General features: G+C 35.1%; 1 protein-coding gene across 2 annotated transcripts in view; it reads left to right on the top strand.

Annotated features, from left to right (window-relative positions):
* Positions 1–13,263, top strand: part of LOC123310232 (protein FAM135A) — an 89,546-nt gene that overhangs the window by 13,671 nt on the left and 62,612 nt on the right. For both annotated transcript variants that reach the window (XM_044893689.1, XR_006537348.1), the window contains exons 4-5: positions 10,389–10,418; positions 10,479–10,737. In XM_044893689.1, coding sequence (XP_044749624.1) covers positions 10,389–10,418; positions 10,479–10,737 — 289 coding nt within the window. The remainder of the gene's footprint in view (positions 1–10,388; positions 10,419–10,478; positions 10,738–13,263) is intronic.

Consider the following 13,263-nt stretch of genomic DNA (forward strand, 5'->3'; position numbering starts at 1 on the left):
AATTTTAAAAAAGAACTCACAAATTTAATTATAGATATCGAACCTTACTCGATTTCAGAATTTTTAAACTATTCCTATGTGAACACTATAGTATCATTTGTTTTGTTTTTTTTTTCTATTGTTGACGGTTTCTCATTTTTTTGTATATTTGTATTGAAAATTCTGGGAATATAATTGTTGTTGTTGTTATGTGGCCTCATATTTTGGCCAAAGTAATCTCATAATGAAATAAGGAAAATATATAGATTATGTGTGGATCTTAATGGTATAAAAATAAAGAACATATGATTCAAAATGTATCTTTGGTAATTAGAAAAATTGTTTATTTTCAAATACCAGAAGTAGGCTATGTATTATTGTTGAAGTCGGTCACATAGGTAACCTCACTTTCGGTAATGTTCAGGGGGTATTGATATTCAACTGTATTTTGATCTGAGAATTATCTATATTATGTAGAAATCCTGAAGAAGCTTCTCTTCTCATAGTTCCTATCCGTTTCAGATGTTGGCTACCATACATGCTATCTTAACCGTATTCACTGCTGCTCGGAACAACTCAGTTGTACTCATATCAAACCAGGTTCTAAGATTTTTCAGCCATGAGATTCGTCTTCTACCCACATTGCGTTTTCCTATTACTTTCCCCTACAAGATAGTCCGCAATAAGTGAGATCTGTTTTCATTCCTCATTATGTGTACCAAAGTATTGGAGCTTTCGTGCCTTCACAGTATTAATCACTTCCCTTTCCTTGTCCATTCTGCTAAGAACTTCTTCATTTGTTATGTGGTCCGTCCATGGTATTTTCAATATTCTACGGTATAACCACAACTCGAATACCTCCAATTTCTTCGTTGTGGCCTCAGTGAGCGTCCACGCTTCATATATCTATTATACCAATATTGATATCCACTTATACGCATGCGTGAATTAGAAGTTCGAAAATGACAATCAAGATATTGTTTATTTTTTTTTATATTTGACGTCGAATCATTGAATGATTTCGAATGATGATTTATTTCAAATTCTTGTACAAATTTTGAGAAGAATTTTATATGAGGCGAAAGTTAATGAATATTAATTTAATCGAGAATGTATTCGTTTTTTTCAACTTTCTCATGAATCAATGACAAGAGATGACATAATAACAAGTTCGTTTTATATTATTGTTTCATACCAGTTTGCGTGTATGTGTAAACATCACACTTATCTCACCTCCATGCTTCAATAGAAGCAATACAATAATCAATTTGGCAATAAGAATATTTAGAAGATGAGAAACTGGTAGATATTAGTAACTACAGTTGAGCTTTATTGATATAGATGTCGATTTAGATGTTTCATTATTTCAGTACTGAAAAAAACAATCATTAATTGAACTAGAATTATTACCTCAACTCTCAACTGAAATTCAAGACAATAACAGACTTATCTAGATACAATGCAGATAATATACGATAGTGAACAACCTAGAAAAATGTATTCACAGTCCTACAATTTTGTTGATTCAACATCTCTTTCATTTTATTTCGGATATCGCGCTATTTTAACAGATGGCAGACCTAACTTGCGGCCATTTTTTCACAGGCAGCCATATATCATCATATTCGAAAAAAAATTAACTTTAATTTGATATCAAAAACATCCGTGTACGTCATGAACGTAGAAATACATCGAAATGTTACCTGCTTACACCTGGCTGCGAGGTAGTTGCGGCCGAGTGTGCAACGGCAGCTATGGATTTTAGTATTCTTTACATGCATTGTTATGATGTGGATGATATTTTATTTCAAAACGGAGTGAACGAAATTTCTCTTGGAATATTTATTAACATTAATTCAATTAAAATTACTTTCGGCCACTTTTGACAGGCTGCGGTGTTATCAGTGTACTCTCCTATCCATAAACGTATGTGAAAATGTGTGTTTGTCTCTGTACGTAATGAACGTAGTAATTCTGCAGTGGGATCTTAGACTATAATGATTCTGTTTGTGCTGTTGTATGCGGTGTCATCGTCTTCATTTTTTCTTCGTTGTTCCATCAACTGCAGAATCTGGTCGATCATCCAGGGTTTCTTTTTCATTGTATTAGTCTGTAGCAAGTCATCTTTGATATTCTAGATTATCGTGCACTCAGTTAGTCATGGTTCGGGTCTGACAGGGATTTGATTTCGTTATTTAGATAAGTTTTTACTTGTTCGTTAATTCTTTAGTTTCCGCAGATCATGCTTACGTACGCTACTCTTCCTAAGTCTCTTCATCTTTATCTTGAATACACCGACAATGGGATTATGATCAGAGTGTATGTCAGCTCCTGGATAGGCTTTAACTGGCTTACAGCTATTTCGATACCTTTTGTTTACAAATATGAAGTCGATTTGATTTCTAACTACACAATCCGTTCTGTCGCGAGGTGACCTCCAGGTATACAGCCTCCGGCGGAGTGGGAGTTTGAACCATGTGTTTGTTATCATGAATTGCTTGCTCCTATGTGTGTGAAGCTGGCCCAGCACTTTTCGATTTTAGTGTTTTGAAAACTTGGCCCACACAGAAGAATTCCGAGGTCTTTCAGGCGGTGATTGAGATGGATGCCTATACTCATACTATGGTTATAAAGCGGGGAAAATTTTTGTGAATTTTGACGTTTGTGCCGTTTATGATGCAACTGAATTAATGATTTGTTACAAATATAGTGGCTTTAATCATGGTCAATCAAAATGTTCTAACACCATGACCTGCCCAAAATGTGCCGCTGTTCATTCCTTGAACAATTGTACAAGCACTGTTCTAAAATGTATAAATTTTTTTAATGCTAATTTGAGGAATTTCGATCATGCTGCCTGAGATGCCAGAAAATGTCCTGTAGTCCGAGAGCTGGCAGCGAAAACAACTACCTCATAAGTTACCAAAGGTTTGATTTGGCACTTTGGTTCAACTTTATTACCAAAACTTGAAACCGCTCGTCTGCCGGGCGTGAGTGGTCGCCTTATGGGATAAAAAAAATTGAAAAGATGAGAAAAAATCGATTGGAACTTCCTAATAGTTACCAAGATGAATGTTGTGTCAAAATGGTCTAGGATCTTAACTGAATTGAAATCGTAAGCGTCTGCCAACAGGGGTGGTCGCTATTTCGAAACAGACGCTGTCAAATACAGGGTTGTCCAGATCATAACCAAGAAATTTTAACCACGTATTCTACATCAAAAATAAGCCCTAGTTTGTCATATGAACATATGTCGAGAAATGTTTCCTCTCCGAGATACGGGGTGTTAAAATTATAGAAAAAAAAATGTTTTTTATTAATAACTTTCACACTGCTTGAAATATTTTTATGAAATTTGAGACATAGTTTTTGAGCGTCAAGGAGCACTTTTTGCATAATATCATTTCTTTTCTATTCTACCTATGGCCTCCGTATTGCAGCGAGACTGAATATTTTCAGATGAAAAAATGATACGCCACTGGTTTTTCCGACAATAAAAATTACTTCTCAAATCCTTATTCAATTTGGAGCAAATTCGGTCTCTTGACTTTTTGCTGTACGAGGCACCGTTTCCGGTTAAAAAAATAAAACACATTCTCATGCAGGAAGAAATCGCAAAAATTTGATATAGCAATAAAAAGCTTACTACGGTTTTGTAGCAATTTTCTAAGATTAGATAAATTCAACACACACCCAACTCCTATTTTTAGGTAGGATTAGAAAATTTAAATGACAGTTTTGGTTTCCAATTACTCGTTTCAATACAAGCATAACCATAAAAGACTGTAATTTCTTTATTGTGGAAAGCAAAGTGTGCCATGGAGGATACTTCGTGAATTTGATAGGAATCCAACAACAAGCAGTCGAATAGCAGCTCGCACAATTCGATTTTCTAAGTCAAAAATTCTTGCAACCCGTCCAAGGTTTACGAGAAGGTTATGAACAGCGAAGGTTATTTTTTTGCCAATGGATTCTTCGTTCAATTGAGCAGAATAGAGACTTTTTAAATACCATATTATGGACTGATGAATCGTGTTTCAGTCGTCGGGGCGTGGTAAACTTTCATAACCAGCATGTATGGGCCACGAAAATCCACATCCCATTCGACCAAGAATTTAGTGTTAATGTTTGACTTGGAGTTTATAATAATCACCTATTTGCACCCTATTTCTTACCAGAACGAGTTAGTGGTGAAAATTTTTTACAATTTCTAATGGCAGAGCTTGCGAATATGTGGGAAAATATTCCAGTAGAATCAAGATTAGCGGCTTGGTTTCAACTTGACGGTTGTCCAGCCCACTTTCATAGAAATGTGAGGAACTGGTTGGATAATAATTTTCCAGAAAGATGGATCGGACGTAATGGGCCAGTCAGTTGGCCTCAACGAAGCCCTGATATTACCCCTTTGGACTACTTCGTATGGGGGTTTTTGAAAGAAATCGTATATATGACTCCTGTGAACTCAAGGGAAAAACTTATTGGCCGTATTCAAAATGCTTGCGACGAATTGAGAAATTGAAATTTAGCTGCTGCTGTCGGATCTATTAGACGTCGATGTGAATTATGTGTTCAGCAAAATGGGTCATACTTCGAACATCTTCTTTAAGTTCGTTTCGACTGTGGTTGTTAATGCTAATTTTTTTTTAGTTACACGTTTCGTTCACAAAAATAGTCTTATTATTATAATATACCTACCATATCAAATTTTGGCGATTTCTTTATGCATGATAATGTGTTTTATTTTTTTAACCGGAAACGGTGCCTCGTACAGCAAAAAGTCAAGAGACCGAATTTGCTCCAAATTGAATAAGGATTTGAAAAGTAATTTTTATTGTCGGAAAAACCAGTGGCGTATCATTTTTTTATCTGAAAATATTCAGTCTCGCTGCAGTACGGACGCCACTGGTAGAATAGAAAAGAAATGATAATATGCAAAAAGTGCTCCTTGACGCTCAAAACCTATGTCTCAAATTTCATAAAAATATTCCAAGCAGTGTGAAAGTTATTAATAAAAAACTTTTTTTTTTCTATAATTTTAACACCCCGTATCTCGGAGAGGAAACATTTCTCGACATATGTTTATATGACAAACTAGGGCTTATTTTTGATGTAGAATACGTGGTTTAAATTTCTTGGTTACGATCTGGACCACCCTGTATTTGACAGCGTCTGTTTCAAAAGAGCGACCACCCCTGTTGGCAGACGCTTACGATTTCAATTCAGTTAAGATCCTAGACCATTTTAACACAACATTCATTATGGTAACTATTAGGAAGTTCCAATCGATTTTTTCTCATCTTTTCAATTTTTTTTATCCCATAAGGCGACCACTCACGCCCGGCAGACGAGCGGTTTCAAGTTTTGGTAATAAAAATGAACCAAAGTGCCAAACCAAACCTTTGGTAATTTATGAGGTAGTTGTTTTTGCTGCCAGCTCTCGGACTACTGTAATACTTGAAAAAGTTCAACAGTCTGAAATCCTCTTCTTCTTATAAATAACAATCAATGTCCGATGAGGTTTCTGATGATTTTTCAGCGTCTCAGTCAGGTGACATATATTTTTATCATCAAAATGTTAGAGGCTTAAGGTCGAAATTGCATTCTATTTATGATGGCATATCTCAATATGACTATCATATTATTTGTTTAACTGAGACTTGGCTCTCTTCGGATATTTCAGACCCAGAAGTCTGTAGTGATCATTATATTTTGTATAGAAAGGATCGTAACTTTGGCCTCACGTCCGCTGCGAGGGGTGGCGGTGTTGCTGTGCGCTCAGATTTATTGGTCACCTTTCTTGATCTCAGCTGTATTACCGATGTCTTCTATAACATTGATATTGTTGGTTCAAAGGTGGCAGGGCGAGGTTCTTGTTCTTGTTTTTATATTTTCACCATTTACATTTCTCCCTGTTCGGAACTTGTACAATATGATGGACTTTTCGAGGCTATTTCGGATTTGCCATATCCGCTTCTAGGCGATTGCGATGTCATTATCCTTGGGGATTTCAATATTCCAGAATATGTGGATTTTCAGTTACCATCTTCCCATGTTGTTGGCAGGATGGTGGCACTCCAAGTACTATTGGACTACATGGACTTAAGTCAAGTCAATAATGTTGTTAACGAAAACGGTAGGGTTTTGGATCTTATCTGTAGTCGACGTCATATGATCGTGACGAGGTCTGATTTCTATCTCCTACCGGTTAATTTACATCATCCTCCTCTGGAGTTTTGCATGACCTGGTCAACGGCTCATCCTAAGAATAATTCAATGAAGGAGGTTTCCAAGAGTTTCAATTTTAGGAGAGCTGACCTCTCATTGCTCTATGATTGCCTGCTGAGCACTAACTGGGATTTCTTGAGTGAGTATGTTGATGTTGAATTGGCATGTGCTGAGTTTCATGAGCATCTTAATGGTATTCTTGAGTCTTGTGTTCCTAAAACATCTGGTAGGAGGTCCCGATACCTACCTTGGTTTACTGGGGATATTATTATTGAGCTAAGGTTCAATGATGGTTATCGTCGTGCCTATAGGGAAACTGGTGATGTGTCATTTCTGGTCATTTTTGAGGAGCTTCGCAGAGAACTAAAGAGTGCGATCTCAATTGCTCGAGTCAGTTTCTGTCGGGAGGTTGAGAGAGAATTATCGAGGGATCCATCAAAATTTTGGGGTTATTTGAATAAAATTCGTGGGGGTTCCTCTGTTCCGGGGTCAATGAATTTTAATGGTTCCGTTTTATCGGCTCCTCAGGACATCGCCAATGCCTTTGCAACTTCCTTTGAGGCTGCATTCGTGAGCTCTTCGGGATTACAACAAAACCATGGAAGCCAGGACTGTCTTGAACAGGTTTTTCCTATTCCTTATATAAGCGAGGATTGTGTGTTGGGTTGTTTGAGGGATTGCAAGGGTCGCATGACTGCTGGCCCATATGATCCATCTTTTTTGTTGAGGAACTGCGCCATCATTTTCGCTAAGCCTCTGACTGCGCTTTTTAGTCACTTTCTAAGTTGTGCTTTCCAAGCATTTGGAAGGAGGGCAAGGTTTGCCCTGTTTTCAAGAAGGGCTTCAGAGAAAACATTGAAAATTATAGGCCTATCGTTATTCTGTGCAATTTCAGTAAAGTTTTCGAAAGAGTTTTATATGATATAATAATATATGAATATGATATAATATCATATAATTAATGATAGTCATCAGCACAGTTTCATTAAAGGTCGGTCTACTGTAACGAACTTGGCTTGTTTTAGCCAGTATGTCTCTGCTGCATTAGATGAGTCATCTCAGGTCGATGTTATATACACCGATTTTTCCAAGTCGTTTGACAGACTGGGCCATGGAGTTATTTTGAAAAAGTTGTCTTCGTTTGGCTTAACAATGGATTTTATCTTTTTTCTAAAGTCATATCTTGCAAATAGAAAACTTTTCGTTCAATGTCTTGGAGCCAGGTCATTCAAGGTTCTCCGCGTCTTCTGGTGTTCCACAGGGTTCCATTTTAGGTCCTTTGTTGTTTATGTTAATCATGAATGATTTGAATTTATTTCTGCTCTGTATGTTTCCTTTATATGTTGATGATTGTAAGTTGTTTCGCCGTATTGTTTCTGTCCAGGATTGCTGGAATCTTCAGGATGACATAGATAGACTGATTGATTGGTGTAGAGAAACCGGCTTCCATTGAATATAAAAAAGTGCAACGTGCCGCGAAAGATCTAAGGTTCAATTTCTGTATAACATTGAAGGTAGTGTATTGGATTTCCACGTCCCGAGGTTGCCTGTCCGAAATACATGTATAACAACGTTATATCTTCCGTTATATATTATCTTCCGTTTCCACGAACTAACGTGCTTCGGTTTTCGCCAATGTTCAGAGTATGCCATGATTTTTGCAATTTTCAACATACTCTAGATATTTTTAACAGTTCTCAATTAGATGTTAGAAGAGCTGTGTTAGGATCATAATTTCTTGTGAGAAACTGTCTTGACATTTATCTATTGTATATCTTATTTTCTTGATTTATTATGAAATTTTTTGGGTTATTTGTAATTTTGTTCTTTCCCAATCTGTAATTGGCTTAGGCTGTAGATTGGTGTAGTATTTAAATAGAAAAATAAAATAAATAAATGAGTCATTAAAAAATTATTATAAATATTGAAGACTCTGATAGCGCTTAAATTAAATATTTTCAAAAATATATTATTTAATGAATATAATAATAAAATAGTTTGTTAAAGTTTCCTTGATTTTAAGAAACAAAATTATGTATTTGTTTCCAAATTAAGGCATACTGTCACAATACAAATAATAGATACAAATAGAGATAACACTTAACTAGCTGCAGATTGCAGTTCAAATAGAAAAAAGGTATTTGGAATAGAACTTCAGAGTGAACTTACTTTTCCAATTTCATAAGACAAAAGGTATGTTCCTGGGGAAGAAATTTGACGGAGCCGCAACGCCTGCCGTCTTAATTTTTTTCACCGACTTTTACGTGCATCTCAAGTCAGCATTGGCTTGTACAAAACTCCGTTAACAAAATAAAAGAATATTCATCTCCGAGGAAAATTAGGTTACCAAGAAAAATGAATCTGAATCACCTTGTACATTGAGTTCTAGGACTGTTAGTGAGTCTAAGAATAATGATTTTTATTACAATCTTCATTATGAAATGTCGATTGAATTTGGAGGTATACAATGTGTTTCAAATTCAATGCCCCGTCCCAGAAGAGGATCCCAGAAACTGAAACAGGTGAAGCACGTTCCGAGTTCTTTTTCCGAGCCTTACGGGTTTGCTCACTTCAGAAAGCTCTTCCAAAAGGCTCATGAAATATCAATATTTTCAGGGCAGTACTCAGAATATCGTGATTTTTCATTCAAGCCCCAAAATCTATATTTTTACATCTCTTACAGAAATTTCGTCATTGCCATAAAAAACTGCATAATTTATTTTATGAAATGTTCATTTTGCATAGCACACTTGTCACAAGGGAATAGGAACCGGACGAATTCATATTTTATGTCATTTTTTCGGAATGCGATCCTGTTTTTACTCCTTCGATGACAGTTTTTATTGTCCTTTGCCGCGATTCTGAATAATTTCAAATTCTGTTCAACTCCTCTTCATTTTGAACCTCCATCACATACTGAGTGTTCGAAAAAAAAGTGTTTAAAAGTATGCAAAGTCGAGCTGTGAATTTTTTCGAAATAACATATTGAATTTAGATACAAATGCTGTGAACCACCGTGGAAAATATAATCCGTAATTGTATTCATAACAGACTTAAGTATCAAAATTTATTCTTCAACAATGAAAATGTACTATCATAAGAGATGTTCGAAATGGAGTTTTTCTATCTCGACACATTTCCTAGCGCTTGAAATCAGATTATTTTTTGCCCTCCTTATCATATCGGAATTTTGTTCAACTTCTGCACAGACTTCTTCTATTTTCTGCCGCAAATGCTCCCGTGAAGTCAGAAGTCTCTTGTCACTTTTTCAGGCACACTCAGTGAAAACTGAGTGTTTAAAATGAAAAAGAGTTGAACAGAATTTAAAAAAAAAAATTAAATTCTCGACCAAAGACAATGAATAATATCACAGAAGGAATGACATAAAACATGAATTCCTTGGGTTCCTTCATTGATATAAAAAAATACAATCGGGAAACATTTCAACAATTTCGGATGAAATTTTTTTTTCGCTGTAGATATATTGAAAAAAATTGTGTTCGATCTATGAAAAAATTTCTTCAAAGAAATTCTTCGAAAATTGTATTCATTCAGAAAATGAAATTCAATTTGGCAACCGGAAAAAAAATTACGAACACTGCAGGTTTTCCGCCATTTTGTAAAAAATTATTCGGAGTTCTTCATCTCTTCTGAATTGAGCACACAAAAATACTCAGATGTGACCAGAAACCGTTACTTTGAGGTTTATACATAACTCACCACACTCATTAGAATATTGCTCAAATACGACGTTGAACGGGGTATATGTCATAAGGCAAAAATGATTCTCCCGGTGTCACCTACCGACCATACATGTTTGTCCAGTTTATGATTAAACACCCTGTACAATAGTTATGGATATTGGCAGCCTCCAGTTTCGCTAACAACTCGAAAACGAAGGATTCTAAGAAGCTTCATATTCCACCAAAGTTTCTGAGATCCCCTCATGTGACATCGAATTTGGTACATCACATTCGTCCATAGAGGCCCTTAAAGAAGGCTGTGGGTACATCTTGTATATTAAAATTACTCTTATTTCGAGGCCGACAGAAAAAACGATTGAACACAAGTTCTACATGAAGTTTTTTGAAATTAATTAAGGTTTCCGGTTCTTTTGAAAAAAAATCTATCAGATATGATTCACCTATCCATGTCATATGTCTTACCGATTTTAATTTTTGCAGAAAAGGCATTCTGAGATATATGAAGAGCTGGTGAGTTTAAAAAAATCCATTCCTTTAAATTATTTTATACCCAAAGTTACTAATTTCAAGCGCACCTAAATCGACTAAGTCATGGGCAAGACCTCGTCCTATGCAATGCTCTTTACTAACTGATCCCGTCCTTCCTTTGAGTAGTAATAAGGTTAATACGAGAGTAAATGATTATTCACAAATACAGTTGGAGGCATATAACCTTTTGATAGATGCAAGCAATAATTTGAAAACCACTATTAAGGAGTATAGGATATTGTTGGTCCAGAGGGAAGAAGCAACAACGGAAATACCGAATTATATGTACAATTTGAAGAAAGTAAGTATTCACGTCGAATATCAATTTATGCGCACCTAATAATGTTGAATAAGCTTATACTATATTCACTTTTTTAAAAGCAGTCGGCTAGTCATGGCAATCTTGTATATTCCACACTGTATGGGACGAAAATGTGAGGTTATGATGGCTTGTCAAAACGTTTTTGAGATTTAAGACAACCCTATGTTTTCCTTTCTACATGAAGGTTTTATACATAGACCTATTAAACACATGGACGCGCCCTTCCAGTAAGTTTCAATAGCCACAAGTGCGGCCAACATAAGTAAAGAGAGAGATGGAGCTATTATGGGCAAGAAGACGTCCCTTAGAACGCTTTCGCGCTATGCGCATACGGTTTATTCCGATTTCTTCTGAATTAAGGGACTATTAGATGAAAGAATTACTTGAAAATACTCCAATAATTGATTATGGACTCAATTCTGAAAATTTTGATAATAATTCTCTACCTATGCAAAAGAATTTCTTATTGATTCACTCCGTGCTAAAAGCCCGTTGTTTGGTTGATTATAATACTATAACTGAAACAAAAAATGTGAGCGTATGAGATTAAGGAGAGTGAATTCCCCAATAAGTATTAATAAATGACACTTTTGTTGCCAATAACCATTTTCAATTCAACTTTGGATTCTTGAATCTTTTGGCTTTCACCCAATGGTTGAAATAATAATAAAAAATCGTAAGTATGAAATTCTTTTGCGTTATTGCTCTACTTGTCAGAATTAGTTTATTTATCTTTCTCGTGTTCTAAATATTGGGAGAGCAAAGCCATGAAACCTGACAACGTTCAACTCTAAAAAAAATTCTTTTAGAGTTCACTGCTTGAAATTGACACCTCAAAATTATCCTTCAATCAATATTACTTTTGATGATCAAAAGTCATTCAGCAGAAGAAATGTTTTCACTATAGAATATTCGTCACTTAAAATGATAAAACCAAAATCTATTGATTGCTTTACATTATACTAAAACTAGCTGACCCGGCAAACGTCGTTTTGCCATATAAATAATCTCCTAGTAATTTCTAGTAAAAAAATAGAAATTAAAAACTTTGTCTAAAAAATAAAAAAAAAATTTAGGGGTGGACTACCCCTAACATTTAGTTAGGTTTCTGGGTGAAAGTTCCATTGTCTGAAGTTGTGGTTGTTCTCTTCATCCCAATAATGACTGTTATGCCTATTGAAAGAACCATTCTTTGTGAATTTAGATTCATCTGTCCAAATTATACAGTCCAAAAAGTTTTCATTCTCTTGAAATCGAATCATCATAGCTTCGCAAAACTCTGTTCCCCTGACGAAATCAGTTTCCTTCAAATGCTGTACCCTATTGAATTCATATGGGTGCATTTTATGTTTTTTTAATATTCTCCAAACACTCGATTGAGATAATCCCAGATCAATCTCGGCATCTTTGAGAGAATTTTGAGGATTCACACGAAAATATGCAAGAACTGTAATTTCGTTGTTCTCATCTTCTACTACACTTTTTTCTCTGTGTATAGTTTTCTTAACGAAAGATCCGACATTTCTCAAGTTTGTCATGGTTCTGTTAATGGTATCTCTCGTTGGTCTGGGTCACTCAGGAAACCTCTCAATGAACAGTCGAATCGTTCTATCTACAACTTTATTACATTCTCCATGAAGTAGAATGAGATTTAAATGATCTTCATTGGTAAAATTAGGCATAGTGATCGATTTTATAACTTAATACGAATTATCACCAAATTAATAGTAAACACAAAATGCTACTGAATAAAGAGGAATTTGGCAGATATTATTAATGATATCTATCATTAAAAAAAAAGAATGTAAAACATGGTAAGTTTTTGCATATGGTTCATAAGGAATTATTTATTTATCACTGGAGAGAAAACCGATGGCCGATTAGTTGAAATAAAGAGGTTTCCGATACAAATTCGAATCAAAATTCGCCATCTATTTAGGAACAACCTGTAACTTTTTTCTCTTGCATATTAGGGTAGTAAAATCTAAAACATGGTTTAAGTAACAGTTCCTGAAAATTTTATCTTTTTGGCGTGAAGGGAAAAGAAATAGCTGAAAATACAAGACGAAAAACAGTTTTTTGTGAATAACTCAGAAAATATCCACTTTAGGGCAAGGGTGTGATGCATACACTCACATTATTTTTTAACGTAGATTCAATATCTGCCATAAAAAAATGGGGTTCCAATTTGAAAAAATTGATTTTTCACGATTTTGTCATCCCTAACTTTGAAAGCGATTTTTTCACCCCCTGTATCATGAATCGCGATTTCGATTTTTAAAGTGGATACATCAATCTTACATCTTGAAAAATACCAAAAATGAAAATTTTCCATCCAAAAACCTCGAAGTTATTCTTGTTTCAGCGGAGCTCTATTTTCGATTTTTTTTCGAATTTTCCCGCTCAGAGAGAATTTTCCAACCAAAACTGAAAAATGTTACATCAAAATTACTTGAAATTTTCTAAGGAATCTATTTCTGCAATAAAAAAATGGTGTTCTAATTT

The sequence above is a fragment of the Coccinella septempunctata genome, chromosome 1, assembly GCF_907165205.1.
Source record: "Coccinella septempunctata chromosome 1, icCocSept1.1, whole genome shotgun sequence".
In the NCBI taxonomy this organism is placed as follows: Eukaryota; Metazoa; Arthropoda; class Insecta; order Coleoptera; family Coccinellidae; genus Coccinella; species Coccinella septempunctata.